The sequence below is a fragment of the Teleopsis dalmanni genome, chromosome 2, assembly GCF_002237135.1.
Source record: "Teleopsis dalmanni isolate 2A chromosome 2, ASM223713v2, whole genome shotgun sequence".
Classification (NCBI taxonomy): domain Eukaryota; kingdom Metazoa; phylum Arthropoda; class Insecta; order Diptera; family Diopsidae; genus Teleopsis; species Teleopsis dalmanni.
In genome coordinates, this window is record NC_051847.1 from 91,635,230 (window position 1) to 91,655,895 (window position 20,666).

General features: G+C 29.7%; 2 protein-coding genes across 3 annotated transcripts; both read right to left on the reverse strand.

Annotated features, from left to right (window-relative positions):
* Positions 1-4,871: 4,871 nt before the first annotated feature.
* On the reverse strand, positions 4,872-11,168 carry LOC119679152 (putative inorganic phosphate cotransporter). 2 transcript variants are annotated; one of them, XM_038091351.1, is made up of 4 exons: positions 11,087-11,168; positions 6,341-6,480; positions 5,198-6,277; positions 4,872-5,143 (listed from the first exon to the last, which is right to left on the reverse strand). In XM_038091351.1, exons 2-4 carry the CDS (start codon positions 6,374-6,376, stop codon positions 4,988-4,990), a joined length of 1,272 nt encoding a protein of 423 aa, XP_037947279.1. In that variant the 5' UTR covers positions 6,377-6,480; positions 11,087-11,168; the 3' UTR covers positions 4,872-4,987. The 2 variants fall into 2 exon arrangements, with proteins under 2 accessions (XP_037947279.1, XP_037947278.1); XM_038091350.1 differs by lacking the exon at positions 11,087-11,168 and adding an exon at positions 10,480-10,921.
* A 6,932-nt stretch (positions 11,169-18,100) lies between these two features.
* LOC119679153 (putative inorganic phosphate cotransporter) lies at positions 18,101-20,147 on the reverse strand. The gene is made up of 5 exons (XM_038091352.1): positions 19,829-20,147; positions 19,595-19,731; positions 19,122-19,530; positions 18,405-19,066; positions 18,101-18,347 (listed from the first exon to the last, which is right to left on the reverse strand). The coding sequence occupies exons 1-5, from the start codon at positions 19,842-19,844 to the stop codon at positions 18,171-18,173; spliced, it is 1,401 nt and encodes a 466-aa protein (XP_037947280.1). The 5' UTR covers positions 19,845-20,147; the 3' UTR covers positions 18,101-18,170.
* Between the last annotated feature and the right edge of the window lie 519 nt (positions 20,148-20,666).

A 20,666-nucleotide genomic window follows, 5' to 3' on the forward strand; every position in this document is an offset into this window, starting at 1 on the left:
ACCTACTGCACATAGGATGGATAATTATAATTAACTATCAATTTATATATTTCGAAAAAAATCAATTTTTCTATCCGAACTACCAAATAGAAACTGCATGATAGCTACCTGACAAATAAACAGACTGACAGTCAATCATACATACGTGCAAATAGAAAAACAGTTATACATCGTGGAAGTGATTTACTTTGTCATGCCAATTAAAAATGTTTTTTGTTTCCGGTATTTTTGGTATATTTTTCAGTACATCCTTTATTTACAACAGTGGTTACAGGGGTGTAAAATATAGTGCACTAAAAAGTGAACTATTCTAGGTCATGATCTAATTTTATTAAATACTATATAAAAAACGAACGAATATAATACAATATAGTGTAAAAAGGAATCCTTTTACTTGCTGTGAGGAGTGGTTATTGAGACCTGTTTATATATTAGTACTTCTATTAAATGCAAATAGATATTGGGTGTTTATAGAGAAGTAAATTTTTTAAACATTTTTTTCTATTATGTATGTTAAGGTCCACTCTATTTGTTTACCTTAATTGAGAGCAATAAACGTTTTTTATATATATATTATTTATAATGTGTAAAAATAAAACCAAAAAATTGAGAACTTGAACTTCACGATATAAACAAATGTTAAAATGTTAGTTCAAAGCCAATCAGAGACCAAGTGGTTGGTCCCACAACAAACTGCATGTCATCGTGAACATCATGAACCTTCAATTATCACGTGCTCCTATAAGTTATTTTTGAAGTTATAATTAATTTCGAAAGTTTTTTTTTCAATTGTTTCTTATTTTGGCTCGTGCCTGAGGTTTTTTATCAAAAGCTGGTTTTCTCAAAATATTTCATGAAACAAAAATTGAGCCACCTGCTAAAATATTAAGTCGAAAAAATCAAATATTAAAGAAATTTATAAAAATTAATTAAAAATACAATCAATGTCTTGAATTATGATTTGTTTTTAAATAAACATTTATTTAAGGAATGTGTATTCGTATTTACCTCTCCAATATTATATACGATTGTTCCTCATACCACATGTAATAACCACTTTAAATTGTTTTGTCAAATATTTTAACAATATGTGAAAATTGATAATAATGAACACAAAAGCTCGCCAAAAATGTTAATTAATTTGATAATTGACACTGGTATAAGTCTTTAAATTATCTTTAAATTATATACTTTTAACCCTTTACTGGTAGTCACTTCTTTGAATTTTCAATTCTTATTCGAAGTTATGAAAAACTTCCTCATCAAACCATTTATTGTTTTAAAAGTATGGGATGGGGCTCGTGAAATCTCTTCCATTTTAATCGGTTGTGTGTTCCTTTTCTTATTACGTTCATCATTTTCCACTTCTTCTAGTACTCCTTAAAACACTATCTTTAGATGTCTGCCTTGGACGCCAAATAGATCTTACATCTTCAGGATTTACTTATCGAATCCGTTCGGAAGCTCTATTTACTTTTGCCGGAAAAATTTTAGTTGGAAACACCCAACTATACTTATTGGGGGTAAATTTTTAATAGTTTGCTTTCTATATGATAGCTTCTCCAAATATTTTCTGAGGACTTATTTCCACCGCTATTGATTTGTTAAGTTTTTTCCTCAGCACAATCGAATTATTTTTATGACTGTGTAAAGAATATCGAACTTAGTTTTCTTCCTTATATCAGTTAAATAAAAGTGTGTATTTATCATATTTCTAGCTTTTGCAACGTCTCTAGATATAAAAAGAGAGTGGATTTATTTTAGGATAACATTGCATTATTTTGATTCTTCTTAGTACTCTACACAATCACCTATTTTAAAATTTTACAATACAGAATACTACAGCTCCTTGAGATATTCCGTAATACGATTTTAATAACCTTAACAGTGGTATACTCAAAAGCGGTTATTAGGGTTCAAAATCCACTAAAATATTTCAAATCCTTTACTACTAGATATAATGGACTTTTTTCCATAATATTTTTTTTTTGAATTTTGATTTGTTTTTAAAAAGCTTAAAAATGAGTATCTGAATACGTTCCTGATTTTCAAAAGTATCAACTCATCTTAGGATTTTTAATTAATTTCAAGTTCTATTCTCAAACTAATAGGTTCTTATTCCAGAACATAATTACACGTATTTTTAGGTTTACTATTAAAATCCCAATTTATATTATGTTTTATTTGGTAATTTAAAAAAATGTTAATGTTTATTGAAATGTGAGGAACAATATTTTATCATTCTCTTGTAATATAATTTTTGGAAATATTTTTGAGTGAAAATGTACTTCAAACTATAACAGGTTTAACTGTTCTAACATATAAACCGTGTCATGCATGGTAACGATAGCCAACAAAGCTTCATCGTATTAAAATGGAAGGTTTAAAAGCGCAAATGAATGCTAGAAACACTGGTCCGACTAATGGACCAGCAATATTGACTTCTACTTGTATATAAAAAGTTATATATATCGTTGATACTGAATATCAACTTGTCTATATTGTTTCTCTGATATATGCCAAACAAAACTACCATTTAAGATATCATTGATCTAGAGATATGATAGTACCGCACATAAAAATTACAAAGGTAGAATACAAACCACCAATTCTGGCGCTATATGTTTACTAATTGATGATATGGACGTGGTAGATATGTGGGTTTAACAAAACTCTACTTTAACCTATACAACACTCTTTAGATTTTGCTGCGTGAAAAATTTAACGGATGTGTAAGTATATATTTTGGCGATATAAATTAGCCATCAATGATGTTTATTGAACAAATAACTTTTTTGTAAGTTTAAACGATTGATCGTGATCAGGAGAACAATCTTGAAATCATATCGTTTTGAAAACAAACGTATACAAAGTAATTGTGAAACTATTCCTAACTATATACCTACAAATAATCGAAAATTAGTTCACAGTGATCCAGTACTGTAAAATCTCCCAAGTAAGATATTTGACTAGTGCATTTGAAGCTAAAAAATATAAATATCAAAATCTTAATCACAATAATGTTCTAATTACCTTTATTTTTGGAAATATGAAATGAATAACCCAGTAAAATCGGTTCATCAAAGCTATTTCGCAAACTAAATTCTATATAATAATTTGAATCGCACGCTACATCGGTCATAAAAGTCCGAAGTGTGTACATAAAAGTTGAAATAAAATAAATAAATAAAATAACTAATAAAATAAAATAAAGTTAAAATAAACTCAAATAGATTAGATATTCTATATAAACAATCTAAAAACGATTTGAAAGTTAATTACTTACCTATTGAGATTCTACGACTACAAGGTGAAATTATCCTAAAAAATATTATCATTGCACTTATATCAAAAATTAAAAAGTCTTAGTTTAAATAAAAAAAAATTCCCAATTTAAAAATAGTTAGCAATATTTAAACATATGTTTAAATTTATCCTATAAACATACATAGAACCATATTTTTAAATTTATCCTATATTATTAAACATTTTTTTTTTAATTTTTCCCTTCATTATTAGATATTATATCTGACTTTTTGGTGCTTGGTAATTCATTTAACTTACAAGGAAAAGTTATTATCAAAACAATATTCAATAATTATATACATATACTTATGATTACATAGTAGATTAGTTTTATGAATATTAACTGATTTATAAATTAACTTTAAAAAATCGCAAGTAAAGATAAATTACATACATATATATCTTTGTACTGAAAAGATATTTTGGTTTAGAGTTGCCAGCATAAAAAATCAATGTTTACTTATTGATATTGATACATGATCGAATCGGTAACGATTCCGGTCCGAAAAAATTTAAAATCATTATTTTCAAAATAGTGATTTCGGTTATTATAATTATATTGTAGTTATAGACTTCATTATGAGTTTTATTTTTTCATATAAGTTTTTTTTTCTATTTTTTATTTATTTTTTTATTCAAGCTGGTGTCAACTAGCACCTTCACTAACCTAAGTTCAGGCTAATAGGCTAATTGGTATAGGTTAATTTGGTAACCATCTTATTTGTTTATAACTGTGTGTAGTTACTCAGCAAGTTTCTCTTTTAGATGGATCGAAACAGAAAGCCTTGATCTCTTTGAGCGCCAGTGTTGATCGCGTCCCCTCTAGGCATTACTTTCTTCTTAAAGCTTATAATAATTTTAGTATATAAATATATTATTAATAAATAAAATTAACTTTAATAATAATTACAACTTTAACCGATATATTTATGTACTTTTGCAGTATTTTGTCCTGATTTACTTAAACTGTTATATATTGTTTATTTTAGCTCTTATAGATCAAGTAACTCAAGGATACGATATAAAAATGCAGTATAAACTGAAATAGATTAGATTTTATAAAACTAGTTATTTAAATACAATATATGAACTCTTCGAAAGTTTAAACATTTTGACGTCTAAATATGCATTTGGTTCGAACCCAAATATTTTCGAACACTATATTCCCTTCGAGTAATTCTGTTATGTATTATAACAGGTTTACTATTCGATTAACTGAAAGATCAAATGCAACATTTTGGTATATTTAAAGCGTTCGATCCAAATGTTAGAATTCGATTATACTTGAACGGGTTGAGTGGAATACTCCGAAGCAGTACGGACTATATATTTTAAGTAAACTAAATTATTTTTATATATAACCAATATAATTCGGTTAACGTTAATATTTTAATCTACATAAATAAAATTATCTTGAATTGCAATTAAAACTTGTCAGTCATAAAAAAATTATGAAAATTAATGTCATTATTTATTATTGAACGTTAAAAGGATTTGTCATTAATTGGAAATTTTATACAAGATTTTATGTTTCTGAAATTTTATTTTGTTAATTACTTATTTATTCTAAATTACAGCTAAATCACAATAATTATTTGTTAAAAAATTAATAGTTTTTACTTCTTAGACTAGCTTACGGCGATATTGAAATTCGGAGTATTATTTTTTATTGTCAAAACTTTTATTCAGCAGGGGTTGAATTATTTTGCTTTGGGGTCTCTGTGGGATTATTCCATGGTTGCACGCTTGTTCTGCCGAAAATTATGAACAATAAATTTCCAATTAAGTAAAAAAATGCAGCAATAAAAAATATAATACGCCACTGTTCAGCACTTTTCTAAAATAAAAAAATTATTAAAATTTCACTCCTAATATAATTTAATTATTTCACCTCATTTGTAACAATAAAACCAACGACTAGTGGTGCCTTTAAACTAACAATATTGGATATACAATTGGTGATGCCCATTAATACACCAGCATAGTTAGGCGATAAATCGATGTGATTAACCTGATAGCCCAGATATGTAGCCGAATTAATGCCCACAGTGATTGTTAATAGAAAAATTGCTAATCCAAGTTTGTCAGGTCCTACGTATCCAAATGCTACTAAGGATATCATTGGTATCCAGTGACCAATTGTGTTAAACAATTTACGACTCACAGATCTCTTCAAGTATTTCTTTTTATTTAACAGTGCAGAAATGCTAGAGAACACAAAGCTTAGCAGCAACATGACTGTGTAAGGTAAAGCAGATAACAGCGCATTACTCTTGATGTCCATACCGAGTATATTTTTCATATACGAAGGTATTTGAGTCAACAAAGTCCAGAAACCCCAATTTTGCGTACTGTGCACTAATATCAACACTAAAAACGGCACTGATGTGAAAAATTTAGCCCATGGTATCTTTGTAGGCTTAGCGTTTTCTTTAGAATTGCTATCCGCATCTAATGATGTTTGAATGAATTTTTTTTCCTCTACAGATATAGACTCGTACTCGCTTGGTGAATTTGCACCCCATACTTTCCATGCAACAACCCATAATATGCCAATACCACCAGATACATAAAATATACTTGGCCAACCCAAAAATGATGAAGCTAGATAACCACTAATAGCCAACATCACTACTGTACCGAATTGTGTGCCTGAATAACAATATGTGCTTAATTGTCCACGCTCCTCGGGTGGTGACCATTTTGAGAGAATTGTATGAACTGAAGGATACACTACTCCTTGACTTAGTCCTTGCAGAACACGCATAAAAAATAAAAGCTGCCAATTACCAATATGAGTGATCAAAGGTGTTAGAACCGTTAATACTGACGCAAGCAACAAACCCCACAGTAGCATTACTTTTGCGCCAAATTTCCGTGCTAATTGACCCGCTGGTATCTGTGTACAAATATAGCCCCAAAAGAAGCTACTCAGTAGAAGTGATTTCGTTTTTTCTGACCAATCGTATTCCTAAAAATTTAATATATTGTTTAATAATATTAATTATATCTATTAATTTTATTTAAAGGTTACCATAAAATCAGGATTGGTGGCATTTTTATCCGTCATAGCAACAATTGCTACTGAGAGATTCACACGTAAGGCGTAGCCGACAGACAAAGCGCCAAAGAGTAGAAAGCATTGCAAATGCCTTATCCCAAATCCCGTAGCTTCTGTAAGATATTGAATATATATTTTATTAAAAATATAAAATAATTTAGTATTCTTTATTAATACACTTTTCCAGTTCACTGATATTATTTATATGCAAATTAAACTTAAGCCAATTATGTTAGTTTTACTTTTAGTATTATTTTTAGTAATAGAACTTTACTGTAGTAATTTCAAAAAAAATAATAATTTAAAAATAATTCATAGAATAATTATCTTTTATGAGCAGTTTTTATGCTCAATACATTCCGTGTTTTAAATTACTTTGATTAAAAAAAAACGTACGAAATTAGATTAATTAACTAAACTTAAAAAAATATCAAAATTATATACAATAATTATATATTGTGCTTTATTATTTTTGTGAAACAGAACTTATAGTTTTTGTAAGTATACAGCTGCCTATGATATATATTACTATCTGAAAATCTCTAAAAAAAACGTTCATTGTAGCGAATGGACTGAATTTGGATCCATGGTTGTCAGCACGTTTTCTAATCTTAATCCATCAGTGGACCAAATACATATACTGGGAGTGCTGTGATAAAATGTCTGACCTGTTCGCGTTCTGAATAAGTGAGGGTGTAAGGAAAATCGTTACTTATTACTTTACATTCCATAAGATAGGCATTGATTGCTAAAGTATCTTCATAGCAATTAAAGGCTACATTGGCAACTAAACATACTAAGCTTTGTATTGGTATTGGTATAAAATCATAAAGCTAAATGATTCTTAAGCCAAAATTTAATTAGTTCTTTACCATGAGATAATATGTCCCTATATCTTATTAAATAATTTATTACGATGAATGTTTAGGCTATATTAAGAAAACAGTTGATACAGATATTAATTAATCAACTTTAGAGCGTTTTTCTATAAACTTATGGATTACAACTCAACTCAGTTACTGCTTATGATAGTCTATTTTTATTTAAGATTTTCTACGTACGAGGGCTGTTATATGTATTTCTGGCCTAGGCAACACTAAGTGTTGCCAGATGCAATCTGACATCTCCATTGGAAAGGTTGACATTTTTTAGCATAACATCACTCAGAACGTGTTGTCATTTAATAGTAAATTGATTTATTTACGGAGACTTGAAGAATTCATCTACGCCAAAATATGGAATTAGCACGTGAACATTTTCGTGCGATCATTTTTCACAACGACAAGAATGCATTGATGAACTTAAATCTTTGTATGGCGATGAAGCACCATCCCATAGCACTGTGAAAAACTGCTTTAATGAATTCAATCGTGGCCGACGCTCGCTCAACGACGAATTTGGTGAAGGTCGTCCAAAAACTGCCGTTGTCCCAGAGAACATTGTTGTCGTGCGTGAACTGATAATGCAAGATCGTCATGTGACATACCGTGAGATAGAGGCATCCTTGGGCATTTTTCACACCAGCATACATTCGATATTGCATGAACACCTAGCCGTAAAAAAGGTGTGGTTTCGTTGGATCCCACACAATTTGACAATCGCTCAAAAAAAGGCTCGTGTCGCTTGATGCAAAAAAATGTCGCGGTGCTTCAAAAGACGTTTATAAGACCATCACAGGTGACGAATCATGGATCTATGCGTATGAGCCCCAAACAAAACAACAATAGACCATGTGGGTCTTCGAAGACGAGCCAAATCCAACGAAAGTTGTTCGTGGAAGAAGCACTTCGAAGCAAATAGTCGCCTATTTCTTCGGCAAAACTGGTCAAGTGGCAACGAAAGACGGTCACTTCTGAGTGGTACACCACAATTTGTTTGTCTAAAGTCTTCGGAGAAATTCGAAAAACGAACAAGAGAAGACGAATCATTGTTCACTATGACAACGCGAGATCTCACACATCGGCTCAAACTAGTGCCTTTTTGACCGGCCAAAACGTCGAGTTGATGGGTCATCCGCCGTACATCCGCCGTATTTTACACTACTGGATCCATTTGGGGTAATTAACCCATTTGTCCACATTTCCCTATATTTTAACAGACGTACGTTTTAAAATTGTTGAGAATTTAAGAATTAACCGTACGCAATGTTTCATTGTCCTAATCGGGTGCTAATCGAATCTTTGCATTTAAATTTAATTGCTTCTCGATTCTTCTCGATCGTTTAATACTGTTTTCCAGTTGTTCAGTTGATTTCTCTTTGGGATCATATTTGAATTTTTTGTCGTATTTTTCATTAATTAATAATATATCTACCAATAACATTGATGGAGACTTTTTTTGAGCATGGAAATTCATGATTGACATATGATTGAGAGCATGGAAACTATTTAGAAGTTTAGTTTTATTGTGTGTATACTTAAAGTTAGAATAACTTTTATAAAGCGTTTCTAAATAGTATTTTGATCAGTAAAAGCATATATCATTTTTAGGCATTGAGATAAGTCCATTTACGTGTAATAAATGTACCCGAACTTTAAAATCATTTATCTTGATGCAATGCGTTATGCCATCTATGTTAAATTCATAAGTCGTGGTATGTAAAAATTCTTCAATTCTTTTCATAGCATATCCCTTTAAGTTGAAAAACATATACTCGACCCTGTTTTTCATTTTAAAATAATGTGCCTTGAGTTCTAGCCAATAAGCACAATATTCGATTTTGATAATCTCTATATACTATATTCACCAGAATACCTACATAGAAAAAAGTTTAATTTCAATGATCTATAAGTACATGTTTTATGTAAATTATGTATGTTACATATAAATTGCATATGTTACATATAAATTATATATGTACACATAAATTATATATTTTCTTTAACTGTTCCATGTTGTTTGGGGTTTTTATATATACAGCAACCCGGGAATGTTGGTGCATATTTATGAATAAATTTTTTGATGTTGAAATAACGGTTTAATTCAACAAATAAGTGATCAACACTATTCATGATTCATGATATTCATGATAACACTTAGCAATTTACCAAATTTACCACTTAGCAATGATTGTCTTAGCAATTTACCAAATAGCCTCATGCAAACTATTTCTATATATTCCACATATTTTCTAGTACAATATAATTGGTATCAAAGAATAAAACATAACTTTAAAGATAAGTAAATTAAGTATAAAAAGAGGTTTTTCGAACAGTAGTGAACTATAACAACATAAATTCATTTTATATTATTTTAATTAATTGAATTTTTTGCTGACTATACAGCTGTTTCGAGTATTGCCAAATACCCATCATCAGTGATCTTGGAAATAATTTTTGTATTTAATTATTCGTAAGTAATTTATTAACACTGGAAGTACCAGGAATCGAACTCGCGTCCTGCCAAATTTGAAGCTCAGAGTCAGCGCTCCTTAACCAACTGACCCAAAAGCCGTACTTGACTTCTATGTTCAAACATTTTTCTGGAGTTTTGTTACTTTGCTTTGTTACTTTCAGTATCTGTAGTTACTCTTAAGTAATATTAATAAATTATTTTTCATTAGCTGTTTAAAGATGTCATCAAAGAGGAATGTCATTTTTTCTTTTAAGAAACAGTTGCGATATTCCAATACTTTAGTTAGAAAACAGCTTTATTCCCAATAATGTTTTTTTTTCATTTATTTAATTATAAAAATCAAAGAAAAGAATTTTTAATGAAACCTATGCTTTTTCTATTTGTGGCAGAAAACAGACCTCGGGGGTCATTGTCGCATATTAAGAAACACTTCAGTTATTTAAAGTTGTCTAGGTATTAGCAATTTGTGACTCTTATTTACTTTACTTTAAATCTCTTTCAATTCTTTATTTATTTATTATTTTTTATTGGTATTGTTGGGTTTGATAAAGCACCTTATTTATTTTTACGAGCTATAACAACCGGTCGACTCACAAATCTACTTAACCACTCCGTTAACTTTTTTGTGTCGAAGAATATTAAAAATTATACAAATATTTATTGGCTGATATTGCAAATTATATTAATGGATTTTTCATATTTTTGTCATTATTTAATTATTAAATAATTGAATTCACATAGTTTACACGCTTACAAACCTGTGTGAGATGGAGGTTTCACTTTTTGTTTTTCATTTGCCGTGATTTCATTCAATGTAAATGAGCCTCTGGCTCCCAAAATTGAGAAAAACTTCATTCCGTCGACGTCACTTAATTTTTTAATAAATTTATAATAATTATTATGATTTAAAGTGTTTTAAAAAGGCACTAAAATATGATTGCTATTCATTCAGATACTAATAAATGCCAACCGTTTTTATATAATTTTATAACTACACGTAATTAATTTAACAACTCATTATGAACAAATCTTATAGTTTTATGGGATGGCAATGGGTGAACTGTTCGGCACGAAGATGTTAACGTAACTGAATTTTATGTTAGCGGTATTTTAAAATTCGAGACATCCACGGTGCCTATGATCACGGTTCGTTGCTGATGTGAACCCCAAACTTTTTTTCAGCATCTATTGATTCAACTATAGTTTCTTACGCGTAAACCTAATGATAAAATCAATTTTATAGCAATTCTCATTTTTCTATTTCTATTTCTATTTGACTTCGACTTTGAATCGAGCAAAAGATAGTTGAGAGTAGATATGATAGCTATATATTTCTTGCATTTATAATTTTTGATTTATACGTACCTGTTGGGTAGATCGCTACTTAACAGTTGGAAGTATAGCAAGTCATTTTCGTTTTTGTTAGAAACAAAAAAAAAAAATAAATAAATAATGTATCTCAAGTAGAACCTGCTGGCTCTTTTGTGAAATAAAATAGTGGTAAATTATTTGATATATAAAGAGTTTAATTTAACAATTGAAACTTTAGACTAAAATAAGAAAAATGTCATCGATTTAAAACAATATGAATAAACAGAAAAATATTTATTAAAGCACGTAAGTTTTCATCGCATTGTTCACTATTTAATTTTAGTGAATTTGAATTAATTTTCAATAAAAAGCAAATAATTAATCAAATATTTTTGTTCATTTGTAAGCTCCAAACATCGATTTTATGTGAAATTTCACGTGCCACATTTGAAAAAAATTCACAAATGCAAATACCTACATTTCTCGACTTTGTTGCATTCAAATTATTAATATTTATAAGTTTTAACAGAAAAAAGCAGTTATATAATTTAATAAAAAATGAGTTACCTGTTGAGGTTCGCACATTGTTAGGGCCAACAGACGAGTCGGTATATTGAAAACTGTTAGAGACTGATAGAGACCGAAACTTGTCCAATCGGTTACTCGATTAACACACAAAGCTTCAGGTTGCAGATGTGAAAACACGTTTAAATCAGTCGATAATGAATTGCACTGAACACTGCGGCATTGCTTAGAAAAATTATGAAGTCAAAGCCAAACAATTTATTTTGAATCCATATTTAAGTAATTAAATTGTTATTTGTTTTGCCGTGTTCTCAAAATGCTATAAATTATGAAAATTGTACTGTTAAATAATTTCAAACAATTTCAAAAAATTTCATTAATTTATCATAACTCGATTTTTATTTACAACAAAATATGTGCCCGTGTTTTACTACGAGTTTCCTTAACTCTGAAATTTATTATAACGACTCAATCTACATACTAACTATGTATAAAAGTGAATTTCTTTCACTAAGAGTCATTCTTACATTACACGCTCTATGAAATCCACTCTTTCGTGTTCACCGGATAGTCTCTTATCGGTCCGATTGACTACTCCATAATCATCTAATCGATTTGCTTCAGTGTTTGTTTACTTAAGTTCACCAGAAAGTTGTTTTTGTGAAATTAATTTTACAGGGCTAAAATTATATAGACTTTGTGCCAAAATTAATAACATTCAATTGATAGGTTTCCAATCGATCGTTGTCCAGAAACTATATTTGTAAAAACTAATGGTTGCTGTTTAAAAGTTCATCACCTCCAACCGCTATTCAGAAATGAAAATCTCAATGCTAAAAGCAGGAAACTGCTATAATACCAAATAATTCGTCCGTCACTTATATATGGTTGTGTAGCGTTTAGCAAAGCTTCAAACACTACTATTCACCAGCTAGAAATTGCACAAAGCCAGGCTCTGAGAAGACTTTTCAAAGTGCCATGGTACATTAGGACGAATGACATCCTGAGGGACATTAAGATTGATCCCATCAAAAAATACATGAAGCATAGAGCCCTGAAATTATTTTCGAAAACTGACAGACTTACCAACACCGCGTTATCAAATCTCAGAGTGGTTACAGGCTCCTCGGGGAGGTATGCAGATCTGAGGTCAATTATTGCTTAGTCTGATGAAGTGATAAACAATAATCCAGTCAAGGATTATGAGCAACTTCTGCCTAATCTGTAAAAGTTGTCAAAACTGTAAAAGTTCCAACTGTTAATGGTACAAATTTTACTAGTATTCTCCTGTGTTTAACTGTTTAGATAATAAAGGAAGTTACCCATTCTAATTCGTATGTCCTTAATTGAAATTTATTAACATGGCAATGCAAATATATATTATATATTTACTCAGTTAATATTAAGTAAATTGATAGATACCCGGCCTAAGTAATAAAAACCTCCTTTTTTTTGGAAAATTGTATTATATGCTTCAATATAGTCTTCCTTTAGCTCGATACACAGAGTCCAACAAACTTTCAACAGTTGGATTACGTTTTAAATAACACGATTTACCAAGTCCTCTAAAATATACCTCAGTTTTCCATTCCACTTCATCATTTGATGCAAATCTCTTTTTAATAGTCACTGGAAGACAAATCTGGAAAATACTGTGAAAGCATACGGTGAGGAAGCAATTCGTACCGTAATTCATTTAATTTTGCTATGGTTTGCATAGACGTGTGAGCGGATGCATTATCCTCCAAAAATAACATTTTTTTCTTTAACAAGTGTGGCAGTTTTTTCTTGCTTTCCTTATTCAATCAATCCAATAATATGAATCCCAAAATACAGAAGCCAACACTTTTCTAGCAGATTGCTGAGTTCGTTGTCGTTTGGGAGCACTACCGCCGGCTTTATTATCGAATAATTATATTAATTGCATATATTACCTAAATAAAATTTGATATAGCATAATTATATTTTCTAATATATCTACTGTAAAGTTTAATTTTGGAGCAAACATTCATAAATAAAAACTTTTTCATAGAATAAAATAAATTTAAATTATTAGTTTGTGAGACAATTATATCCAAATCTAAGCCGATTAATTGTCTATACTCCTATGTATGTATGTACTTCCCTATATTATAAGAGATTTATATTAGCCTCATATTGTAAAATACATCATGTTTAGATTTTGTTTTGTATTTTCATTATTGAGTGCATAAATTTAAAATTAAATTCAGTTTGGTGTTTAAGTTATCCATGGATATTCATTATCTTTTATAGCATATACCAAAATTATAAATTAAAGACGAAAAATTAAGATATTTAAAACCAAAACGTGGATATATGGAGGACCAGAATGTGTGAACGATTTATTCACGTGAAAAACAGTACTACTAGATATAAAACAAACCTCACCACTATGAAACGATTGGAACTGTTAAAAGCAATTAAGAAATATCTTCTATATTTTACAAGAGAAAAGGAATGAGATAAATCAATATCATTGTGTGCTTTCGCATACCAAACTTTTCCCCATATATATAGTATACTGGCTATACTCGACATGAACTAGTGTTTGACAAACCACTAAACAGGAAAACTTAATTTAAACTACTATGCAAATTACAAAGTAAAAAGAATAGTAATGCAATGTATCAGTAAAATCTCATGATAGAAAAAAAGCACAAGTCCATAAAAAGTTTTCTTCGGAATGATGAGTACAGAAAGTACCAATATAATTATAAATGCTGTTAAAAACACAATGTCATACATAAAATAACATAAAATTATTTAATGTGTAACAATTCATAAATATTCACTATTCATAACTATTATTATTTAGAAACTATTGTTATTGTATTATTAATAACAATTATTGTTAATTATATACGATCTATTACAAGCATTACTATTCAATTATCATTACTAGCGTCACAATTAATATAATTATGAGTCTAATTGATGTTGTGCTTTTTTATAAACAGTTAATATCACCCTATGCACAAATTAAAAACTTAATCATATTATTTTATCATTATATAGAAGAAACTCTCTAAGAATTTCTTAAACTAATGCAATTTATTAAACAAAACTAAATAAAAAAAAAACAAAAAAAAATATATACATACATATGTATATAGTAATGTAATTTCATATACTATCATGCAACAAGTATAAATTATTTATTTAATTACAATTAAATAAAAATATTCAAAACATTGTACACTCAGACATACATACCAAAAACTAAATAAATTTTTCATAAACAAAAAGGTTTTTTTTGGCTGAAGAATAGGGTCGTAGTTAATATTGGCATAAGACCTATAGCGTCACACATTTCACAAAATACCTTAATGATATACATATATCTTCGAGCAACATGAAAAACCATTCTTGTTCTACGGTTCGGAACGAACTCAATTTATTATATTTACGTTTATATAGAATAGTGATCTTAACTCTATCTTAATTCTACACTAAGAAAATGAGATTGAATGGGAGAATATTATGTCATAAGTGCTATATAAATATTATTACGATAATACTGATCTAAAATAGTTAAAATAAAAATAGTACATTATTCCAAGCAATATGACCCTTTATAAGAACTTTTATATATATTTAATATATTTTCACATATTTTTATTTTTCTATTTACGAGTATCATAAGTCAGTTATAACACTTCGATTTATAAGTCTGTACCTTTTTCGCAAAATTCAAATATATTTATCAACAAGAGCAATAGCAATACTATCATTCCAGCGCTCCTCTACTATTTCAATACCTCCCTTGTAAAACGATTTACCTTTGACCTGGAAATACGCCTCAATTTTGGCGATGATTTTTTTCTTAGAACAATTTTTTGAGGTTTGTGAACAGACAGCAATCGATGGAGGCTAAATTTGGTGAATGCGGTGGATGCAATTTGAAGTGTATTTGATTTTCGTGCAATTTGGCCATGGTAGCTAAGGACTTGTGACAAGTCCTAGTTACATACTGAAGCAAAAAGTTCTCCTCAGTTCACTTCAAGAGGTACACAGATGTCTCAGAATCATGGACACGTTGTTTTCCTTTTGGTCAGCCGTCAAAAATTTTGTAGGCTTTTTTGATGTATTTTGATGTCTCCACCTCTTTTGGGCCACCAACGCGTTTTCATCATCGGCGTTTTAGTTATCCGGGTTACACTTATCAAGCCAAGTTTTTGCTGTTACGTTTTTTTTTTCTGCCATCAAAAAGCAATTATAAATCAAGACACGAAATTGCTTTGAGTCTATTGTTTTGAATATATAAAAAGTAGCGTCACTAAAACTGCTGTAACATAGCTCAATGAGTAATCGTTGAAATGTTATAAAATTTTGACAGGCACCATTTGAAAGTTATCACTTCGTCGTTATCGTATCACCTGATGTGTTTAAATCTATTCTGTACATACATGCAATTAACCAATTAGACATAAGCAATTTAATTGGTAACCCATAACACTAGTACATAAGATTTAATTGTAATTTAGTATTCGGTTGTAAGAAATTTTTCCAAAACAAAGACAGTCTATCTATATTGTTCACTTAAGAAAGTTCAGTGTTCAACTTTTTTTTTTTCGAGTAGAAAAATTATATTACATTACCAGCACTATTTTTAAAAACATTTGTGTAGCCACTACTAGCAAAGGAAACACAAATACTCTCACAGGTCAAAGGTCTAAAAGAACTTTTGAGCGATTATATATTAATTGTTAATAAAACCTATAAGGAGGTACAGCGATTCAATATGTGAAATCAAGATACCATCAAATGTTGAAAACTTACCAATACAACAATCGAAGATCTTGAAGATGATAAGATGCACAGTGGTTGAAAAAAATGCGCGATACGTCTTCCACTACGACTAAACAGAAAGATTCAATTTATACTGTAAATCAGTTAAAACCAGTTATTTTCTTAATAATTTCATTTTTATTTATAGTGATATTTAACTTTTCCAAAGCATTAGCTAAAGAGAAAATAAAATTAGCTTTTAAGATTTGAAGTACTTATTGGAATTAAAGCAATATTAACAATAATGTTCTATTATTTATATTTATATTTATATTTATATTATATTATACAAAATGATTTAAAGTTTTATATTTTTAGTGGGCTATAAGCACAATTTAATCTCAATATAATCTCTCTTAACAAAAAGAGAGAGGAATGTGAATAAAAAGATGTATGATGTCGAGGTGTTACTCACAGAAAGGCGCAATGAGGTCCTCTTATAAGGTATAGGGGCACCACAATCGTCCAACCGTCAGTTAGGCTTGCAATGTTAATTTTGCTAAGGAGCATTAGTATATTTTTTATCGCAAATAAACTTTATAATCAGTTGGAAATTGGTAGATTATTGACGAAACGATTTTATTCTATTATTACTGAAACTTCGTTATTCGAATTATTGCAGGACACAAGTACTTTATTATTATTATTTATTTCTATTTGAGCCAGTGCATTTCAGCACTTTTACTCTTTCTTAACTCGAGGTATTTTTAAAACCCCTCTTTACACCTTGACTGGATTATTGTTTATCACTTCATCATTATCATCTTATTCATTATTAAATGATTAAATTTATTGTAAAAGAAAAAATATTAATTCTATTTATATTCGTATTTATTTCACTTTTTTTAATAGATTTATTCTCAAACTCTTCTCATTGCTTTTCCGACATAATATATGCAATTTTTGAATCGATCAAAAGCCAGAACTAGGGAGCTACTAATACTAAACAGAATCCGACTTGTTTCTCACTGGACATTGCGAAATCAAAAAACATCTATCGAATCTAGGTATTACAAGGGACTTAGTCACGAACAAGAGGAAGCAGCAGAACACACATTGTGTTACTGTGATAGTTTTGCTTATAACGGAAATATGCAACATCACTCCAAGGGACATAATGGCATTTTTAACTACTACGCGCCTATGGAACTGCATAATTCTCACCAGTGACGTGGTGAGTACTATATTTCATTCTATATGCAATTTTTAATAATAATAAATTAACTTTTGCTTTTTTGTTACTATTATGATTACTTTAATAAAAATGTTGATAATTTATATGTTTTTAATATATATAATATATATTTATATACATTGTATGCAAATCACGAATAGTTGTTCGAAAAATAAATCATAATTTTTATGTGCAAAACTGAAACTATTTATTTGGAAAAAATTTTGCTACAATGTATTAAAATTGCTCAAATTTCACACTTCTGTGTTAAATATTAAGAAAAAATAATTCATAAAAACTGAAGATTTATTATATTACGTGCTTATTTAATAATTATATTTGACCTATATATCACCGAATTGCAATTAAATGTAGTAATATTGTATATATATATATATATAAGTGTAAGTGTTAAGTGTTACTTAAGAGTTATTAAATATTTCCGTTAAAATTTAATATAACGGTTACATAGGTATTAGCAAATAATAATCTGTAGAAATTAATATTTTTTATATTTTTTATTCAATATTCAATAGTATTTCAATAATATTTTAATTTATATTATTAATTTTAAATCATCATAGAAAAAACATTTATTTTTATTATGGACTTACATACATTACAAAGATTCTAAAGTTTTGTTGTGTGTTCACTCGGGCCCTGTTGTTGTTGTTGCTCGGTTGATTTAGTAATGGGATCATTCCATGGCTGCACTGTCATCTGGCCAAAAATTATGTAAAGTAAATTTCCAAAAAATAAAATTAATGCAATTGCAATAAAAACGATTCGCCACTGTTCGCGATCACTCTAAATTCGAAATTATTATTTATATATATTTTTAACATTGATTGAATGGAATCATACCTCATCTGTCACAACAAAACTGATGGCTACTGGGGATAAAACGCCCGCAATACTCATTAGCGTGGTTGTAAGACCAAACAGAAATCCAGCGTAATTGGGCGACAAATCGATGTGATTTAAAGAACTACCAATAGCTTGAGCTGAAATAGAAGCCACACAAATCACTAAGCAAATTATGCTGCCAACAACGTTTTCCGCATCCATATAAGCGAGTGCTATAAATGAAACAGCAGGTACCCAGGAGGCAAATGAATTGATAGACTTCCTTATAACAGTAAGACTGACCAGTTCATTGTGTGTCAAAATATCAGCAACTACGAGACACACATACGACATTACGCACATAAAAACGAAAGGAAGTGCCGATAAGAGCGCATTGATCTTAATATCGTAGTTAAAGATGCCATGTAGGTAGGTTGGAATTTGTTGCATCAATGTGTGATAGCTGGTGGCCTGGCTTACTTTACAAATAGCTAACACAATGTAAGGCACAGAAGTGATTATAGCGCAAAATGGTATACTACGTTTTGTTGTACTATGCACTGGAGTCTCTTGTGAGCTCTGTATAAGTTGCAGCTCAGCCTGCGATATAAAAGACGATTTTTCTGGGCTACTAGCGCCAAAGATAATCCACAACAGAGACCAAATAATTCCAATTACACCTTAAAAGAGAAGTTACATTTTTTATAAATATTTTTTTTTGCAGTTTGAACTAACCCGGTACATAAAACATGCTAGGCCAACCTAAAGGTGATGCTGCCAATAAACCACTTGCAGCAAATCCCAATGCAGTTCCAATATCCAAGCCAGTTTGCGCTATGCCGCCCAAACGATTACGTTCTTTTTTAGGACACCATTTCGCTAGATGCGAATACAATGATGGCCACATAACTCCTTGAAAAAGTCCTTGCAGAATGCGTATTACACAAAATAGACGCCAACAAACTTTATCAATTGCAACCGGCAAACACAGCCCTAGCACCGAAGTGCCCAACACACTACATAATAAAAGCAGTTTAGCACCATACCGACTGGAAAGATAGCCTCCCAATAGGTGAGTAAGGGTTGAGCCCCAATAGATGCTGCCCAACATATAAGACTTTTCACGTTCGCTTAGCTCATATTCCTGCAAATTATTTAAATGTAATTGAGTTGCACACTTTTTAAACTGGAACCAAAAAATACTTTACTGGAAAGTCTGGATTTGTGGTGTTGGCATTTGTCATCGCTACAATGCCGACTGATAAACTCACGCGCTGGTGGAATGTCAAGACGGCGCAAGTGAAGAGGAACAGCACCTGCAGGTGCCGCACGCCCATAGGTGGTACTAAAAGTGCACTTATTAAACAATTTTTTTCATCACACTTAAATTTACAATAAAAAACAATGCAACTCATTTGCATTTTAATTTTAATTTTACTAACGTTTTACGATGGTCATTTGTCAGCTGTGATCCGACGCAACTCCAGCAAAAAATCTTCAAACTTCTTCTTTTCTTCTTTTTCGTAAACAAGTTTCGCGCCTAATCAATCATTTTCCTTTGACAAGCTTTCGCGCAACTGCGAATGGGGCCTGCTTGTTTACTACCGTTTGGATTTCAATTAATTTTTGCGAAATTCTTTAACCCACAACGACGCCTTTTACTTTCATCAAATGAATATATTAAAATATCAAAATAAGCATTTTAAACACGTTCGACATAACCCAAGCAATGTAAATAGTTTTTAATATTAATTTATTTATTTATTTTTTTTATAAACTAAAATAACATTTCGTTTACCGTATTTTGTAATATAACGAATATTGCAGTCGCAAAGAAACTCTTCTAATGATCGTATATGAAATTATTGTTGATTCTTGAATGCAATTTATTTGAAATAAAAAATCATGGAAATAATTTATTGATAAAAATAACAATTACAGTAAAAACAAATGTGCATATATTAAATAAATTAAATAATAAGAATGTATTTAGTTATATATGTACATATAACCAAACATATAAGTATATTTGGTATATATATATATATATTGATTAGGTATATATATTAATATCTATGTATGCATTTAGTTAACTAAATATATTCTAAATTCTTATAATTTAATATATGCATAAAGATAATATATGCATAATATATTAATACATCTCTAATATACATACATATATAAATATACATGATATATATTATTGTGTATTATGTTGTAGCTATTTGAGCCAGTGCACTTGACCACTTTTACTCTTTATTAACTCGATATATCTTC

What these genes read in the sequence shown, in the direction of transcription:
- LOC119679153 (XM_038091352.1), bottom strand. An exon ending in CCACAAATCCAGACTTTCCA is followed by an intron (nt 19,531 to 19,594) that starts GTAAAGTATTTT and finishes AATAATTTGCAG; the next exon opens with GAATATGAGCTAAGCGAACG. An exon ending in TAGCATGTTTTATGTACCGG is followed by an intron (nt 19,067 to 19,121) that starts GTTAGTTCAAAC and finishes TTCTCTTTTAAG; the next exon opens with GTGTAATTGGAATTATTTGG.
- LOC119679152 (XM_038091350.1), bottom strand. Translation starts at nt 10,576, where the DNA reads ATGAAGTTTTTCTCAATTTTGGGAGCCAGAGGCTCATTTACATTGAAT. An exon ending in GAAACCTCCATCTCACACAG is followed by an intron (nt 6,481 to 10,479) that starts GTTTGTAAGCGT and finishes AATATCTTACAG; the next exon opens with AAGCTACGGGATTTGGGATA. An exon ending in GTTTTATTGTTACAAATGAG is followed by an intron (nt 5,144 to 5,197) that starts GTGAAATAATTA and finishes TTTTTATTTTAG; the next exon opens with AAAAGTGCTGAACAGTGGCG.